This window comes from Drosophila ficusphila, unplaced genomic scaffold, assembly GCF_018152265.1.
Source record: "Drosophila ficusphila isolate 14025-0441.05 unplaced genomic scaffold, ASM1815226v1 contig_791, whole genome shotgun sequence".
NCBI lineage: Eukaryota > Metazoa > Arthropoda > Insecta > Diptera > Drosophilidae > Drosophila > Drosophila ficusphila.
Window position 1 is genome coordinate 1,505,052 of NW_025064737.1, and position 19,393 is coordinate 1,524,444.

Below are 19,393 nucleotides of genomic sequence, written 5' to 3' on the forward strand. Positions count from 1 at the left end.
AGCGCGAACGTAATAAATTGACCGTACGCACCATAATGTCCATACATCCGTATCTATAGCTATATAGCTATGGCTTGGGTGCCCAGCAAACTTTCTGTGGGGTTGAGGTGCTGAAGGAGAAACGGGCAGTTGGGGTTACAGGGGCCATAAAGTTGGCTTTTCCTGGCGCTTTTTGGGGCGCTCGAGCTGGGATTCTTTCTGTTTTATAGTCTGATTTTATTCAACCTAAGATAAAATATATATAAGATTTGTGGGCACTTTATTCAGAACTTAAAGAGAATAAGAAAGCTAAAGGGTTTCTTCTGCTTTTCATTAAATAAGCAATGCCTTAAGTTATGTTGAAAAAGCCAAATTATCGAATGCCAGCAATTAGGTTTATTTATTCTGCCTTCAACCAGTTATGATAAATTCTTCGAAAGGACGTATGTTCATCTCGCCACTTGAGTCCGATTAAGTAGACTTTCCGCAATCGACTCCGCATAATTGAAATAACTAGTTTTCCTAATCCTAATTGAGATTTCCTGAGCCCTTCGTAATGTCGCATTCTGGCCGTAGTTAATGCCCTCTTTGTGGGCAAATGAGTTTGTATTGTACGGTAATTGGTAATTTTAATGCTTCACCTGACACAAATTTGCGTTTGATGTTGTACAACTTGGGAAATCGCCTTAAATGAATATCTCCCTGACACTTCCACCCTCCTCTCCTCTTACATCTCGGTCTTAATAAAGCACATAAAATGGCATTAGAGTGGCACAAAGTCGCCATTATGAGTTCTTTTGTGGCATTTAGCCGCCTTTGTGTGGCGCGTCAATATTTAATAGCGCCTCGAGCCTCGTTTCAGAGCCATTCTCCATTCTGCGAACCGGCGCATTGTTCCCTAGGCAAGAGGAGCAAGTTTTTTATTAAATAATGTGACGCTTTCATGTCGCGCAAAAATGAGACATTTTTCGGGCTCGCGGCCCCGCCAATTAAAGTTCAACCGAGCCGTGAGCTCCCATGTTGTTTTTCCATTCCGAGCCAAGTCGCGTTTCAAGTTTTTGGAAGCACTTAGTAGCGAGGAGTCGCGGCAAATTGCGAACAATCGAAGCAATCAAGCGAAATCATCGCCACCGGAACGCGTGCTCGGGATTTCGGGGTGGATTAAGGTATTAGCGTCTCAGCGGGGGCGTGGCACTCGACAAGCCAGCCCGGCCCCGCCCACTGCTCCGCAACTTGCCAATTCGATTAGGCCGGGGACTTACTCGAAACTTGGCTTTAATTAAAATGGGACAGAACTATGCCTGGGAAGCCATCGGATTTGTGTGTCAAGTGGTGGCGGAAACTTTATCAAACTCAAGTTGAGTTGGGTGGGTCGGGGGCTTTCGCCTCGAAATTCTTTGGTAAACAAATTTAATAACATAATTTAAAGCCTCTGTTTTGGCTCGCAGGCCTGTCGAGGCAGAAACAAATGCTACATTTTGTCATTGTGTGCGGTTTTAAGTGAATTACAAGCTGAAATGGCCACAACGAATTCACAGAATGCCGCCAACAACAATGAAAATAACACATAGGATAACACAAACAGGATGACAGTGGGCTTCTGGGCTGGCCGAGTGGGAAGTAGGAAAGGGGAGGGGGAAAGTGGGAAGTGGGAAGTGGAAGAGCAGCAGCCGAAAGGAGGACAAAGCCAGCCGAGCGACAAAATTATGTAAAAAGTCAGGCAACAAAACAGAGGGAGCTGGAGAATCAGAGGGAAAGGCGGAAGAAGCGGGTGGAAAGCGGGTGGAAAGCGGGTGCCCGAGGCCAAAACCCCACAAATTGTCTAAGCGGAGACAAAGTGAAAGCGAAAGGGAGGGAAAGTGGAAGGGGAAGTGCCCAAGGAAGGCAGCACATGACCTCTGGAGGCCACAAGGAGGCAAAGTTGAAGGCGGCTCAGACACGGGAAACCAAAAACTGCAAATGAACATGCGACAACAAAACAAGTCGAAGCCCAAGACGCTTACACCGCAAAAAATAGAAGATAAAACCCAGAAAAAAAACAAAAAGCAATGTCTCCCATTGTCACTTCCGCAAGATTTTCAAGGATTGTTCTTTTCATCATCTGAAATTGATTTAAATGATACGTGCATTACTCAAACGTATCCCAATTCTTCTATACATCTTGCTATTTAAAAACTTTTATATTATATCTAGTATGAACAAATTTAAAAGTAAACAATAACTAAATAATTTGATAGCTAACTAATAATATTATCCTCTTCATCTATTCCTTTTTAAAGCTATTTAAAGCTATACCAAACTCAAATATATAACCGTTTCGTAATTGAATAGCCTGATAGGTAATAGCATAAATTACCTTGCTAAAAAGTAGCCGAAATACGAAGACAACCTGACAATCGCCTAGGTATTCAGGCCCTGATAAAGCGAGACAAATTCATTTAAAACCAGTTTGTGCAAGCGCTTCGAAAATTGAGCTAAACGATGCGAAGTGACGCCAAGTGTCGTGTAAGTTGGCATTAAATTATGAATACCTAAGCTGCGATGGCAGAGGGAATCTGCCAGTCATCCCCAATCCCCACCCCGATCCCCACTCAACCTCCTTGGAGGACAGGCGAAAAGGTGCAGCTGAGTAAATGCCTAAGTCTTCTCCGCTGTCGCCTGTCTGGTTCACAGAAATTGTTAACAAGCGAAACGAATGACTAAACAGCAGACAAGCAACCCGGCCGAAAGCAACCAACCCACGAGCTCGTAGATAACCGGGCGAGGACCTTGTACTCGCAGCTCCTTTCGTGGGTAGCCTACTTAAATTTTCAGACCCCGGTGCCGTAATTCATTATGTATGCCTAATGTTAACAATTTAGCAGCTATTGGTTTATCTTAATGAAGCCGTCTGCCCCCAGGAGCGGCCTAAATACACACACACACTGCCCTTTTCGGGAGTCTTTAACTTTTATTACGCTCTCCCCGGTTAATCCGGCCAGAGTCCCCGGGCCATATACGCTCCATCGACGGAAGAGATTTAGCCACCCCTGGAGCACCCTTAACACTCGCCATAAAATATTGTCACACTTAACCGCGAAACGGTTGAACTTTGCGCTCGACGCCGGGCAAATCCCTTTGTCTTCTGCATTTTTCAACTTGCCTTAAATATTAAAGGGGTCTCATTGCGGTTCTGGCCGTCTCAGTCCCACCGCCGCCCCCGCCTCTGCCACGCCCCTTATCTATCTGGCGACTCCCTGGCGGCCAAAATGACGACCGCCGAAAGTGTTGACACCCGTGGGAAAATGTTTTAATAATTTGTGTAAAGAGTTGACAGCTGGGACGCAGAAAAAAAGGCGGCAGGCGCACGTGTGCGAAGCTAAACTTTTATTTCCTACAACAGAGTGCCCCAAACTTATTGGGATGGGGGCCAAAAATAAAGGGGATGGGAAAATGGGGATATGGTGGAGCGGGGATGACGAGAGCTAAACAGCAATGACAACGCGCTCGGTGGCGTCATGAAATATTCAAAAATATATATGCGACTAAGCACACACAATGACGACAACACTCAACCCGTAAGGATACATCTGTGTAAATATGCATATACAAATACAAGCGGTCAAATACACGCACACTAAATTGACATAAATTACGATTGGGATTTGTTTCAGCCCCTGACTGGCCAATTGATTTGATTCCTCCTAGCAGCCAATCGAGATCGACGGGATATTACCTTACCATGGTTAAATAGAAAAATTAATTAGTAATATAATAAATATAATGGGACTATCGATAATATCGATATATATATAATTTGGTATTTTGTTCTTTATTTTAAGGCGAACTTTAAAAGTTGTTGAATTGTGGGAAATGTCATACCATAAATCAAGGGATAATTCGAATAAGTAATTTATTGTTTTTTTTTTAAATACCATGATAAAATTAGTTCCCTCATGTCTTAACGAAGTTTGGACAATTGTTATCATATTAAAATTCACTTTTCGTAAAATATTGTAGAAATCACACTGCACTTACATAGCACTAAGGAACATATTGACGTACGTCATTAGGAAAGGTCAACGCATTGTAAATAATTCATGTACCAATAGCAACTCAGACAGAACTTAACTTTTACCTATAACAGAAGTGGGATTTCCAAATTTTTTCGGGGCTCTTGGCCAGGCTGAAATGGCACGTGTTTTGTGAGCCGGTTGTCACACGTCCTTCACCTGAGGTCAAGGACAAGCGTAGTTATTCGGATGGACCGCAATTCCCTCCCCGAAAGTGCTTGCGTGTGTTGTGATTTACCTTCAAACCTTTGCCGCCCCAATTTGCCTGACGAACCATTTACATGATTGAACTTTTCCCTCCACCTCTACGTTTCTGGGAAGTGCGTTTCTAACTTGATTTGTATGCAAATATACTGTTGCTCCCACATGTGGCAATTAGAGACCCCTGGGAGTGAGTCTATCACTGGCTTTCCGGTCAAATACTCAAGTTTTCCGCAAAGCAAAGAGTATTTTCCGTAGTAACTTTTTTCCGGTATTCGACCATCCAGAGCATCGACTGATTAAATGCTTGAACTTAAATTCAGCTTAATGTGGGCGCATTCCCCAACTATATGAGCAATATTTGCCCATAAATTTGGCGACGGAAGCAAAACCACCAAGCAAACGAGGAAAGCAAGACGATTGCTGTTTAGAAATTTATTAGCAAACAATAGATTTATTAATGCGAAAATTTGCTGCGTCAGCAGACATTGTCGTTGCTATTGGCTTAACGAGCCATTGGCAGTGCCACTGCCATTGTTGCTGCAGTTGACTTGATCTCTATTTGCCAAGCCAGGGTAAACAAGCAAATAAAGCTTAGTTGCATCTGGGCAAACATGGCTGGAATGCCTGTGCAGGTTACGCACACAAATGAGCAAAGTAACGTGCAGGCGGGTGTACATTTTGCCGGCTAAAAACTGGCATTAAATTTAATGCAGCCGCCAAGAACAAATGCACTTGCATTGATTAGTTTACCCAATTTGGCTCGCAAGAGGGTGGCTGCATGGCTGGATGGTTGGATGGCAGGTTGGCTACCAAATGGGGCAGGCGCACAAGGGGCTTGAATTCTGGCTGCTGAAGCGATTAGCTATGACCCACACTTCGCTAAGTGGCTTGTGCTCGTGTGGGTTAATTGCGTTTGGGCCTTGGTGTCGGTGAGTCGGCCCAAAACAAGCGGCGATTCACTTTAAAGCAGGCGAGGCACTCAGCGGCCCACTTGGCGTATGAGCAATACACACAATTTTCACCAAGTCGGCAGTAATATTTCTTGGATCCGACTGTTTGCTTAAGTTGCCCCCAGATTGGCATATGAATAAATGAGGCAGATATTTTTCCAACTTATGTACAAGTTCATATCCCGAAACTTTCTTTCCTACCTGGGATGATTTAGTGCGGGCAATTTATTAACAGATCAAAGTTTATGGCAGCTGTGTTTGTGTGTGTGTGAAAACTGATTTATAGCTGGCCATCTTAGATGCCACGAGCCAAGGCTTGGAACATGGGAAGATTTTTTCAACCAATTCTTGAACTTTTCGCTTCCTTGTTTATAATTCTGTTTAGTCTCTTTAGTCCCGCTGATCGTTGTGCTTGTTTGGGGAATGTCCAAAGTTTCAATTGAGGATTAAACCAGAAACTGTCTTGGCCACTTTCCTGATTAACTTTCCAACGACAAGATGCCCAACTCTCGACTGACGTAATCATTGGCAAGAAGCTCCCCGGCTGCTTGGCCCAGATGTGGGAAGTTTTCGGAAAAGCGGGCAGTCAATCGCTGTTTAAAGCGGCCAAAAGTGCTTCCAAAAACAACTTTGAACTCTGATGTAGAACAAACACTGCAGCAACAAAAATAACGGCCCGGCAACTGGCCGCCCTCAAAAAAATGTATATAAACCTGTGATTTTTATAGTCGACTTTATTTTCTGCCTTCCGTGCTTCTTCTAGCCTTTCCCCCATTGGGGGGGGGTGGGGGGGGTACTCGAGGGGGAGGGACTCAAGGCGTTGGAGAAGGCAGCATTTGCTTTTATAGACTTTTCGCTGCCCGTCGTAATAGTTTCCGTTTCCACCCGTGTCGGTTGTATGTGCTCGAGTGACCCTTCAGATATTATTTGGCTGCAAAACAAAGCAGAAATGACTTCCACTGGTCGAAAACGCTGCTGGTGGGTGTGTGTAAAAAACACATAAAAAGTCCTTTCTTAGCTTTTCTTTGGCTTGTCAGGAAAACGTAGAACCTCTACTGTGGTTTGTCGGAATACATTTCTGCCTTTAATCAATACTTTAGTTATGGCAGCACAACAGAAAGATATCCATCAGGGATTTATGACTAATAAACAGAAGTAAAGTTATGACTGTTCAAAGGAATATCTTATGCTAATTAGGTACAACTAAGAAAGTTTTGCACTCAAATTTTATGTGTGTTCTATTTTTTTGTAAGTCACAGTTTCATAAAACTTCTGCACAGCAAACCTCCAATAAAAAATTGTAAAGCATTACAACTCAATACGAGGAGAATCGTGTTAACATAATACATTATTTAACAAATAGCAGCTGCACATGTTGAACTCAGAAAACACTTTATTTGCTCGAAAAAGTATGGATATCCTGCACAACAAGTATGGCCCATACTTAAGGGCAACAGCTCGGGATCTTGGCTGAACTCTAAGCATGTTCTCCGCCGACAATGGCCAACGAAATTTCGTGTGTTCGAAGTGGAGTGTCAAGCAACCAGGCAAGCACTCATTAAGAATGTGAGAAAGTGTTTGCCCAGCTTAAGCTTTTAAAAGCAACGGCGGAGCGGAGAAGTGGAAAAGTGGAGGAGCTCCACTCAGAGCCGTTGACAGGATGAAAGACAGCCGGGAGAGCTGGGAAAAACTATTTTGACTAGACTCCATCAGCGTGCTGAACGTGCCGGGGGATGGACAGTGGCGCACATGTGTGTAGGGCTGTGCGCAGAATGTGTTTTTATAGATGTAAAGATAAACATCTCGGCAAATGAAAGGGGATGCCGCCTGCCGGGGGCCACAGACATTAATTCAGCAGCCGTGGGCGAAGACCTCCCCCTTCCCCCCCATATTACACACCCACCCCACACACACAAGCACACAACAACACACGCACACGCTCCAGGCAATAACATAAAAATTTGCTGCTGTAAATCTGCTCGCAACTAGGAGGAGCACACTTTAATGGGAACCTGGCCCAATCACCTCTTGTTTCAGCGCCCACCCGGCGTATACGTAATCTGTTGGGTAATGTCTTTAGTTGTGACAAGTTCGCAGGGCGGAGGGCCGAAACTAGAGCTGCCATGGCCAACTGATTCGGAGAGAGTGCGAAAAGAGTGCCGGGGTGAAAGGGAGAAGGCCAGGCCACGCCGCAGAAGCTGAAGTTCTGGAACAACATTTAGATAAATTTCCCCCGGGACTCGAAATACATGGAAAAGCTGAAAGAATGATGTAGAAGTCTGTGTCTGGAGCAAATTTAGTTTTCAAACCTAGTTAGTTGTGTAAGCGACTTTGAATACAGCTCCAACCGAAGTTGGATTGCAGCAATTACAATAATTGAAAACTTGCGTCGATCAATGGGCTAATGAGATGACAAACTACCAGCTAAATAAACTTTCAAATGCCATTTAATTTCAATTACTGCTCCTCACCCCCATCGCTACTTCCGCCTTCCGTGAACTTAACTTGCCGCGCAGATGTGGAGCATTGGACTCCGTTCGCTCGGAATAAGTAAGTGCTGCTCAATTTGGCCGCTCAACTATGTACTTCGTGGTTTCGTCATTAAGCCATTAAAGGGTTCGGTCCCCCGCAGAGGATGGTGTTTTAATTGCGTTTCGTTTTGCCAACACAAGAGGAAGCCCTCGACCGAAATTGAGCAGCATTTGTGGGCAAGTTTTCCTCAGTTCGCAAAGTTCAACCGAAATGTCAAGTCATTAATATTCACACGCCGGCCGAAGTAACAGAGCCTGCTGAACAACAATTCTCGATTCAGACGAATAATATTTAATTAGAGAACTGTTTAGACAAAGTTTTTAATTACTGGGCCCGCAGCGCCGACCGCCCGCATACTATAAATCTTACGGCCGTCGGCTTACCCGAAAAAATATTATGAACGCACCACTCGACTCGACCTTTAAAGTCGGCTGCGGAGATGAAAAGCCCCTATTTTCCGACCGATCCCCCGCCGTTTCCCGAGTGGCCGTCAGTTGCATAAATTTCACTTGCGCCGACAACGTTAAAGTCAACATTCTGCTGCCAGTGGCCTACATTCGGTGGGGGATTGGGGAACTGAAGGGTAGAGTGGGGCTTGGAGTGTACTTTCAGCATTACTGCCTCCGCCTTTCACTTTCGGTGACATTTTGCAGCGTTGCATACATCACACATGTGTGCGCCTGTGTGTGCAAGTGTGTGAGTGTGCGAGTGTGCGTGCTTATGCAGATGAGTTGCCAGTAACGTGTGGAAAATTATGAAGGTAAATTTGTGTTTGTCTTTTTTTGTTTTCCACCAGCGCCCCAAAGAGCGTCAGTCGTGTGCCACTTTGGCGGCGCCAGCTGCTGCCGACACGAAAAATTCTATGAAAAATTACCCAAGTAAATCCAAGTGAAGTATAGGCGATAGTTTTGAACGGAGCGAAGTTCTTAAAGCGAGCGAAAACTGTAGAGCACGAAAGGACTTTATATAAGTTACGGATATTATTGAGTGGGACATGAAAGTTATTCAGAAAGTTTTTGGGAATACTTACACGCCAACAAAGTAGGATCCTCTTAGTTATAGTTACTCTCCAGCTGTTAATTATAAATAATAAAATTCGATCCAAAAGCTGGTTTCAGGGGTACATTTTAGTTGCTTTTTGTAAATAAAGTTTACGGCAGCAAACGGAAGTACATTTTTTGGAATCTACACAAATAATTAGGGAAATCGACAACAAATGTTTTTAAGATACCTACCTATAACAAAAAAGTACAATTATTTGAGTAACCATAAAAAAATGTTTTGAAGAAAATATCGATTTAAAAATTGTAAATTTATCTGAAACTTGGCGAAATTAGTCCACTATTAAAAAAACATCTTTCAAATTAATTAAAAAATATTTCAAATTTATAAGATTTATTTATATTATAATCATTCTATAGTTACGTTAAATTGTAAGCCAATTTAAATTAAGATCCCTGATTTCGGGAGCTTGGTAACTGGTGGGAAACTAAACTAATTGACAACTGTTTGAGATGTTCGAGAGGAGTAATTCGGGGCATTGAATACAAATTGCGAGGCCTTGTGGCCGGAGGCCAATTCCTGGCAAACTAAGCCGCCAAACGGCGAAACTTGAGATAATTAATTGAGCGCTAAACTAAACACGAATTGCGAACCGACCCGGCCAAAAGCAATTATCTACAATAACAATACTCGCCACACACGTCCGTGTGTGTGTGTTAGCCCTTTGGTCCTTGCCAACACACCCACACATGCACACACCCACGGACCTACAGTAAATCACTTGGCATTTAGCAGTCTAAAATAAATCGATTCTCTATTAACGGAACATTAAAAACCCCGATTGCCTTTTGTTTCATTTCAGATAAATGCGCAGAACAAACAAAAACGGAAGGCGACCAAAATCCAATCTGAATCAAAAGGGCAGTGGGATTTGGCCCCAGAGACAGATGTTGCTGCTCCCCCGCGAACGGAAAAATAGTGAACATGGCCAAGAGCCAATGGTTATTGATGGACCGACGAGAAGAAATCACTGTTGAAGCACCGATGAGCCGAAGCGAAGAGAAATATTAAACAAATTATGAGCAGCCGTGCGATTGTAGGGCAATAAAACTGGTCGTAAAAACCCACTGGATGCCGTAACGAACAATAAAAGACGAAAACTATTATTTGACAAACTGTCAGCGGAGTCACTCGAAAGTAAAATTGTGAACGTTCGCAGAAAGTCGGTGCGAGTAAAAATCCCAGCATTGGCACACGTTGCGTATACGCCGCGTCGGCAGTTCCGCAGTTTTTCAGAAGGTGTTAAATGCGTTCGCAACTGGCTGCTGGAGCGGTAGCTCCCCGACCACTCTCTCCCGAAACCAGTGAAAGTGCCCGGCTGTGCACTATTTCCGCGTAACCGAACACTATCGCTTTTACCCCCCGCGGGAGGGGATGCGCTCCTGGAAGAGTCGCAGTCGCACTCGATCCGAAATGCACACACTCGAAGCGAGGACGCGGCCCCTGCAGGGCGCCCACCTCCCCCAGCTGCCCCATCTGCCCCAGCTCGCCCAGCTGCTGCTCGGAGGGATGCTCTGCCTGGCAATAGGTAAGTGCCCCGGCGCTAAGCCCCAAAACCTCGCGACGCATCTCGACAGCCGAACTAATCAGGGCATAATCAATTAGTGTTTCAATGGGCCAACATCCTCCACGATTTCCTTGGCTGCGTGCGCAATGTCAAAGGCGTGTCCCCAAAAGCTAGGTTGTTCTGTGACAGCTACACAGGAAAATAATTGAGATAGATAGATCCCTTTTTCGGTACCAAAACTTAGTAAATAAATACTGTCATTAAAGAGATATTTATATTTATTTCAAATTAAATAAGAGGAATGTAATCAATCGATTTTCCAAATCATTCTCGATACTTTGACTTTATCTTCCTGCCCGCAGCATTTGATCAATACTGTTCTTTTTTCTCAGTGCTCGAACGCAAGGTTCGAGTGGAGTGTGCGGTGGAAAGCTGCTTGACATTTGCTTTTCAGCCGGAGGCGGCTCAATTGCAGTTGCATACATTAAAAATGAATGAGTGCCTGGCTGAAACAGATGTTCCCCAGTTCGTTCTTCACCTTCCAGCCTCCACTTCGGTTTGCCACCCCGTTCGGTTTGCAAATTTACAATCGCTGTCTGTTGTTTTCAGCCTCTCCAGTTGCCAGCGACAACAATTATGATCCCCGTTGGTCTGGCTGGCTGCGAACGTGTTAATTGCTCTGCAGCAGCAGTAAAAAACTGAATAAAGGGGGTAATTTCAATAAACTGCGTCAAGTGGTTTTGTTAACACGCCGACAACAGGGGATTCAGTCCACTCGCACCCTATCAACCTTTAATTCGTTTCATTTTCCGGCTTCTTTTTGCCACTCCACGTCAAAACAATTAAACTCACTTAGTCGGGTTTACCCATAAAAAATCTATTATTAAGTTAAAGCGTCAGTCTATCAAAGCTTACAATTTCGCGCTCCGTGTGACAGGACACTTGCATTTGACAGTCGCCGGTTGGCCATGCAGTATATTTTAATGAAGAGCCAGCCCAAAAAAATATGTTCTATTTGTGCCGAAATTCGGATTTAAATCGAATTCTTTGCTGATTGGTTCTTACGGCAAAGAGCATTTAAAGCTGGATTTATTTGCTGAGTCCATTTTATTAAACTGCAGTTAGAGAGTTAGGAATCAATTAGTAAAAGCAAGTGATTGGCTTATTGGTTGCGTAAAGAATTGATTGCATTTATTCGTTCTCAGCCACACATGTTTTAGTTATTTTTGTGCTAAAAGCAAACCATAGATTTGATTTTTAGTCATCAATGATTTTTATTTTATTATTGGCTGCTTTTCTGTCTCAGTTGGTTATTCGAGATAAAAGCCAGGCTGCAGTTGATAAATTTGGGATTTTAAAGTTCCTCACTTGAATATCTAAAATAATAATCACTTGAATTTTGATTGAAGAGCTGTAAGAATCTATTCGATTATGTTCAAAGAAATAATCTTCTTGCTCAATAAAATTGTATGAAGGTAGTCAAGCTTCAATTAAAAAGAGCAGTATTAAAGCAAACAATTTAAGCCTACACCTAACCCAATTCCCTCTTCCTTCTCCTTGCGGTGCCGGAAAAGTCGGACGATTGAATTTTCGCATGATTTTGCCTCATTGCTGTCATAAGAAGCTATTAGCGTACTTACTGCCGTCGCCCAAAGCCTCGGAACACACAAATGGGCCATAGACCGCGAATGCCCGGAAACCGTTGGAAAACGAGCAGTGGCAAAAGTGGCAGGAGCGGTGAAAAAACTGGGTAAGAGGCCAACATGAAAAGCATAATTCACCGGCGCTGCAAAATGTTGAATTGTAAATGATCAGGCAACGGTGCAGGCACTGGAAAAAGTGGGAAAAATGGCCAGAGGGGGTGTGGAAAAACGGGGTGGGGAATGGGGAGAGTGGGGAGTAAGTGAAGCCATTAAGGGCTCTGCGAAATTCCATGTACAACTTGGCCCACTATACAAATATTAGAATTTCTTCTTCTGCACACATTCACAGCTGCATCTGCAGTTGCCCGCAGGTATGGCATAATATTTTCAACATTCTTAAACTTTATTGAATTTTCCGGTCTCTCTCTCTCGTGGAAAGATGTGGTCGCTCACCCACCCACAGACCAGCTTTGCTTTGAGTGTAAGATTGATTTATTTTCCATTTGCTGTGCTTTGCTTTCTGCTGCTTCACATTTTTCATAACTTTGCCTGCGTTTCCCACTCGCCGGCACTAAATTTAAGTTGTAAATTGTGTTGGAAATTTGTTAGCATTTAAAAATGATTTGCAGCTGTCCGCTCTCTCGATTTGCCTTTAAGTAAAATAAATCCATTCGCACAACTTAAGTACTATCAAGACCATGGACATAATGTGCAGCTGCCGAGAATTGCGTTGCGTATACGCAGCGTCGGATCTGTGCATATATAAATTATGGCAATAAAAACAAAATCAACAGCGCTGCGCCTTTGGTTTCGCTTTCGGCTTAGTTTTTCGCTCGTTTCGGGCAACTTTTCACTTTCTTTTTTCTTTCTTTGGATCCGAAAGTGGAGCTGGAGCCGGGGACATTATTCCTTTGCTTTCATTTCCGCCTGTTTTGTCTGCTTGGTTTTATTGCAGTTCTCCCAACTCGGTTTCTTTTTCCACTTTTTCCCTGGGCCAGCAAATAAATATCACAAAAATTCGCTTCCAGTTCCGTCAGCCATTTTCATGAATTTTTCTCGCATAGAAAAGAATTTTCGCTCGATTTTCTTTTGCTCTCCTTTTTTCTTGCTGCTTGCTGCTTGCTACTTTGCCAGCTTTTTGTTTCGGGCTTATCCGCAGCGTATTTTCCCACGGCGGCTGCGAAACAAAACAATGAAATGAAAAATTATGGCCAACGCCCCGCGTCCTTTCCCCACTTATTGCCTCATCCCCCATCCGGTGTGTGTAAATGTGTTTTTGCCATCAATTTTTATTGCAAGCTGAGTGTATCAATAAATTAAACATAAAATTTTCAACCGGCGAAGCCGAGAAGTGCAGCAGCCACGCCCACCTTCCTACTTCCAACTGCCGACTGTCGACTGTCGACATAAACCGAGCATCTTGTTGAGCCATTGAATTGATTTTGTGGCCATAAAATGCATTCGGATTTGGCCAATTGGCATTGAAGTTGTTTCTCAATTTGACTTCCTCCCACTCGACGTCTGCCTTGCGTTTGAGTATTTTGATCGATGGCAAGGCTGCTTATACTTAATATGCTTACCAGCAGGCCAAATCATTGGCAAGCTGAGCATTTGCCTGGCCAGAAATAGCCAGAAGCTAATTGTCGGTTTCAAGGATTCAATCCCAGAAATCTTATTCAAATAGTTGTTTGGCACACTCGTAGAGGCATTAATCTTTCGCCTCGCATGATCCTTGGCAGGGAAAAAACAAAACGCAAAATCAATATATTCTATATCAATATTAATGGACCCAGGGCGCCCACACACACTGGCACACACACATACTCGTACGCACACCTCCCGAAGACAGGGATAAAAAAGTGTTGACAGCTGCTTTTATTCACCTGTCAGGCACACAAGCCGCGCTAAACCGTTGATAAGCAGCCGGCCAACAGCGTGTCATACATGTGGCCCAAACCCTCCCTTGGAAATCTCCGGTCCAGCCATCTTTCCTTGTCCATCCAGAGAAAGCGGGCAATAAAAATCCATCAGCATCATTTATCAATAGGGGGTGATTTTTCGGGCCGGCCCAGTGTGTCTAAAGAAATATGGAAATATCAAGTAGTCATGTACGAGAGCTGGAGGAAAATGTGTCATCTGTCGAAAGAAACTTGGTCCGAACAGTGCTAGACTCCAGTGTTTGTCGTCCTGAACCTGGTTGTCACAGAGCATAAATGTCACAAAGTTCGGAGTTGATAAATGACGTCGAGTGCTACTCGCCGATGTATTAATTTGGGCCAAGACAAGGGGTTTGGCGAAAACAGACAAGGAGCAAACAGGTAAAAGCTGAAAAAATAGTTCATAACTGAAGAAATTTAGGTTTGACAAAAGAAGTGCAAAAAATGAATAATAAATAATTAACAGAAAATAAGAAAAGGCTATCAGGATTACTTAAATCAAGCGTCTAGAGTAGCAAGAAACCAACAATTTTGAAACCAAATCGATATTTGGCTTAATTTCCCTAACTATTACAAACATTATGAAAGGCATAACAAAGATCTTGAAGCTTTTAAATGTCTAGAAGGAAATATGTATAACATTTTACGGATCGGTCATCCCTTAATCTACTTTAATTTTTTTTAAGAGCGTACACCCTTCTCCTTCTCTAGATAGTTTCGAATCATTTTAATTAGTTTTTATCTCCTTCCATTTACTGGTGCTGTCATCTGATGGATCTTTAGCATAAAGTGCAAATGTAATTCAATTTCGATTTCGCCAACGTGCAGCTGCAGCTGACAGTTCAATTCCCGATACTTTTCTGCTGTTTTATTTGTATTTGGGGTGCAAGTGTCTCTGAAAGTTATTTGCTGTCGCTTGGCTCTTGTTTGCCGGTTGCTCACTGGAGGCGCGCCTTTTGCAAGGCAAATGAGCGCCGTGCCAAATGCCACGCCCCGAAACGCCCGACACCTCCCCCTCCCCCCAACGCCCCACCCTCTCCACCCAAAAACAGACAACGAGTGCAGGCTCTCAAACAATATCTGATAAGCTGCATCATACATTTGCATACTTCCGGCAATTTGTTTTTGTGCGGGCCAAACGAATCGAGACAAATGCAATAAGCACACAGCAACATCCACTGCAACGGAAAAAGTGCGACAGAAAAAGTGGGAGCTGCTTAGTTCTGGCCATCGACGAAATATTTGCACACTAAAGTATTAAAATATTGCAGGAGCTTTAAAAGTTCATTAAGATACATTCTATATTTAATAGGTTTTCTTTTGATGAAATATAACCGAACCGTTTTCAAATCGTTTCTTTCGGCAATTCGAAATGCTGAATACCCTACCCCGAATAGGGTATTCAAAACACAAACAACTCGGGGATAAAGATAAAACTGAAAGAGTTCAGTGGCGCATACCGCTCGATGCGGATTCACAGGCGGAGACGGAGGCTGTTCGCATTGTGCATACAAATTACACCCCAGAACAGCGCCACGCCCCTTAAAACTCCCCCGAAAACCCCCCCTAAAAACCCGCCAACCCTCCCCACGCATCGGTTTATTTAGGTGCCTCGCCCGTGACTCGCAGCAAGTTGTTTGCCATTTGCTGTGAGCTGTATGCGTCTTTGCCAGGCAAAAATATTGTTAGCCATAAATTTTTGGCAACACAGCGGAACAGAGAAGCGCACAAAGAGCTGCACAAAAAGTGCATCCAACATCGAGCAGGAAGCGCTGCATTTGTAGTCACAAATTCCGGGGCATTTGTTTAGAAACTTTGTCCGCAGTCCGCGACTGAAACACGCCATGTAATGTCAACTTGATTCGAGTCCAAACAAGAGCTTCCACTTGAGCAAGTTTGCAGCTCAGCGGAGCGAACCCGGCGGCAGATAGATGTGCCCGGGATCCGCTCTTGTAAATATGGGAATTTGTGTACACAAATTGGGGACATCGTTCAGGGGATCAGAGTAGCAGAGCTTACTTCCATCAAACTGCAGCTTTAAATTCGGGCTCAGAGCAACGAAATATCCCCACCGATTTACACGAACACTACTGTCAAAAAAAAAACACTAAAAATAATAAAAACTGAAATCAAATACAAACAGGCACCTCACAGCAATCGCTGCTGGAACATCACTTGGTTGTAATAAAAATAAATAAAAGAAAATAAATGAATCATCCGCAAGAGACTAGTTAAGAACCAAAAACACCGAGATGAGTACGACGGAGATGATGCGGGCCAAAACAAAGCCGTCGGAGAAGAAGAATGACATCAAACTGGCCCAACATGGTGAGATTTTTTAAAAAGCTGGGCCTTATATGCGTTGATGTTTGTTTGCAAGATAAATTGGGAAAAATCAATATGTGAATCATATTAGAACTTTTTCATAGGCACTTATTCGAATGATAAATTTTTCCGCTTTGTTGTTAGTTAATTTGTATATCAACACACTAAAAGGTTTCAATATTCATTGAGTCGTGAACTTGGTAGTAAGGTTTTAAAAAGTTTAGCCTTATATGCGTTAATGTTCTATTTGTAGAATTAATTGGACACAATTATAAGCGCTTATCCAACTAATAAATCCCTACTCCGTTGGTAATTAATTTATACATCAACCTAGAATGAGGTTCGATTTTTTTTTTTAATAGACTAATAGAAAATACAAAATACACTTCCTATTAGAATTTGCCACCGTGCGAATGGTGCAAATTGGCTGTGTACTAGATGTCCTGACCGAGGCTATCGAACGGGTGAAAATCTCTTTGATTATGCCAAAACTGCTGGGGCATCCGAAGCTCCTGGCGAAGATTCTGAATGGCACCAAGTACGAGAGGGCAGTTCACCTGGTAGAGTCCTTTGTGCGACGAAGGGAGTTCATTCTGCGGGAAAAGCGACCACCGCTAATGGACCACGGCATGATCCAAATCATCGACTTCTTCCAGCGCAACCACAAGATGCATCGCCTATTTCCGGGCTTCTACAACCACATGAGCGCGGAGGAGAAGAAGCTATTGATTGCCTTCCAGATGCTCTACGATCTGGCCAAGGACCGCCTGTATAGGACCTCCGCGGAGGCCATCGCCCAGGAGCGGCAGCTGCACGCCATGTACAAGCAGAACGAGGTGGTCAAGGAGCAGGTGGAGGAGCTGCGCAACAAAATCCAATCCCAGAAGTTGGCCATCAGGGCTCGAATGGCCGCAAAAGAAGCCTATCTCCAGAATTACGAGGAAATGCTCATGAAGAAGAAGCGCGAGAAGAGCGAGCGTGTTCAGAAGGAAATGTGAGTGCTTGAAAGGTCAGCTTTCCTCCGATTCCCATTGGTTTCTCCTCCCAGCGATCGATGCACTCGCCTAGTTCGAGCCAGCAGGAAAGCAAGTTTGGAGCGGCAGGCCGAGCTTGAAGAACAGTTGCAGAAGACGCAAAACAACTACGATACTGCGACCAAATCGTATTTGAAACAGGAGAAGGTATTTCGCGAGGAAAAGTGAGTTGTGGTGTTACTTTCATAACATCTTCTGGTTGCTCAACGCCAAATCCCTCAGAAACAAGCTGATCCTGCAGCTGCAGGCCATCATCAAGAAGTACGATTCCAGCATTGGCGATAAGATGATCGAGAACATGCAGCTCACCGAAGAGCACAAGGTGGCCAAGAAGGCTCTCGACGATTTTATGGTCGGATTCCGGAAGGTCGAGCGGGTCTACAAGCAGGTCGTGCTTAAACGCGAGCAGGAGGAGCACAAATACCGGCAGCACCGCATCCTCATTTTCGCTATGAATCGCGCCGCCACCAAAATTCAAAAGTACTGGAGAAAGTGGAAGAAGCACATGCGCAAGAAGAACAAGCGTGCCAAGATGTAATTCAATTGGTAAAACAGTTCAAATTATCCGTTACCTACTGAGCTTGTATTTAAATTAAAAAAAAAATAATTGCAAACAGTTAAATTATGAGCTTACATTCTAGGTTTATTCAATGTGTTCTTACATCAAAATATATAAGAAAACATTATCATTGGTCTACGTAGTCTTCGCAGTCACACCTCTCCAAAAGCAGAATAATACAGCTGATACTCCCTCCAAATTGAAATTCATGCTGTCACTAGCTTTCACCTCAACTGGATTGGCTTATTAAGGCAAAAACTAATTTCGCTTTTAATCTGCAGGCTGCCAAGCCACACAGCCAGCTACAACTCGCTTTGTCTCTTCTTCTACCATCTGCCCTCCATGGGGTGTCATTTGCATTTAAAATGTGTGCGAGAGGATCCCATTTTATCCACCCTTTTTTGGCAGTTTTCGGTGTGGAAAATGCATAGAAGGGGGAATTTTTATCACAATATGCAAGCAGGATGAGAGGAGCATTTTGTAATGCGACGGGGCCAAGTGCAGTCAAGTCAATGCCGAAAACTGCCTGCCCAATACGGCAGGGAATTTGTGGCTGATGGTGAAAGGGAAAAAAAATAAAATGTAAAGAGCAGGCTGGCTGGGAAACCGAGCATTGGACCATCGAAACGAACCGGCGACCGTATATGCAAATTACGCGTAGTGCTCATGCCCTGTCATGAATTGTCACCCATTTTCCAACTGAGATGCTTCGACACGCAGCGAGTGGGTGGTGAAAGAGGAAAGGAGGAAAGTAGAATGGGAAAAAGGGGGAGTGGTGCTAACCATGAGGTGGATAGACCGCAAACAGCCAAGACCGCTCGGGTGCAGCGGCACTCATCCGCCCCGTTGGCAGCAACACTCATCCGCCCCGTTAGCTGCGCTATGACTTTACGCCCGAGAGCAGTCGACATGAATATATCTGCTGCTAATATCAGGTTTCCTTCCGCCCCCGAAAACCACAACACACCAGCCCCACAGCCCCACAGCCCCACAAATGGTTTCGAATTGCTAATTTTATCAGCACGTGCACACATGTGTTACAACATTTTCTGCACTGCAAAGGACGACATCCTTTCTGCGGCCGAGGACATTCGTTATCGGCGATCTACGTTTGGCATTTTATTGCTGACCATTTTAGTTCGGCCCATAAAGATTGATAATTATGTCGGGCTAATATTGTCAGCCGTAAAAATTGATATCATCGGATGGGTGGTGGAAAATATTTTATGGTCAACCTTCAGGCCGATTGTGCAATGCACATAAAACGCTCATAATAATGCTGCACGGCCAGAGTGAGACGGATAGAGGGATAGAAAACCAGAAAGAGAGAGGGAGAGGTAAAGAATCCAATGAATATAAACAACAACAATTGAAATAATGGCAGGCAACTGAAATCCTATCACAGAACTCGTCCTTACCACTCGGCAAAGACCGCAGCGGAATGGCTTTCCACCTCTATCTCCTGCTATTCCTATTCCCTATCTATATCCAACTGTCTCTCTGTATGTGTTCTTGTGTGTTTGTGTGTGTGCTTTGTCCTGACGATTTAATCGCAGTAATGGAAATGTCTTTTTTTATTAGAGATTTTCATTTCGTGCATATATACGGA

At 43.8% G+C, this 19,393-nt stretch overlaps 2 protein-coding genes across 2 annotated transcripts in view; both read left to right on the top strand.

The window, feature by feature from the left end:
• The window catches only part of LOC108091800 (hemicentin-2), a 70,596-nt gene that overhangs the window by 20,538 nt on the left and 30,665 nt on the right, over positions 1-19,393 (top strand). The window contains exon 2 of the mRNA XM_017191168.2: positions 9,582-10,307. Coding sequence (XP_017046657.1) covers positions 10,154-10,307 — 154 coding nt within the window. The 5' untranslated portion in view covers positions 9,582-10,153. The remainder of the gene's footprint in view (positions 1-9,581; positions 10,308-19,393) is intronic.
• On the top strand, positions 15,905-17,847 carry LOC108091799. Its single transcript, XM_017191167.2, has 4 exons — positions 15,905-16,194; positions 16,588-17,185; positions 17,240-17,389; positions 17,448-17,847. Exons 1-4 carry the CDS (start codon positions 16,119-16,121, stop codon positions 17,761-17,763), a joined length of 1,140 nt encoding a protein of 379 aa, XP_017046656.1. The 5' UTR covers positions 15,905-16,118; the 3' UTR covers positions 17,764-17,847.

Coding starts and splice junctions, on each gene's coding strand:
- LOC108091799 (XM_017191167.2), top strand. CDS start 16,119: ATGAGTACGACGGAGATGATGCGGGCCAAAACAAAGCCGTCGGAGAAG. Junction 16,195..16,587: donor CATCAAACTGGCCCAACATG/GTGAGATTTTTT, acceptor ACTTCCTATTAG/AATTTGCCACCGTGCGAATG. Junction 17,186..17,239: donor GAGCGTGTTCAGAAGGAAAT/GTGAGTGCTTGA, acceptor TTCTCCTCCCAG/CGATCGATGCACTCGCCTAG.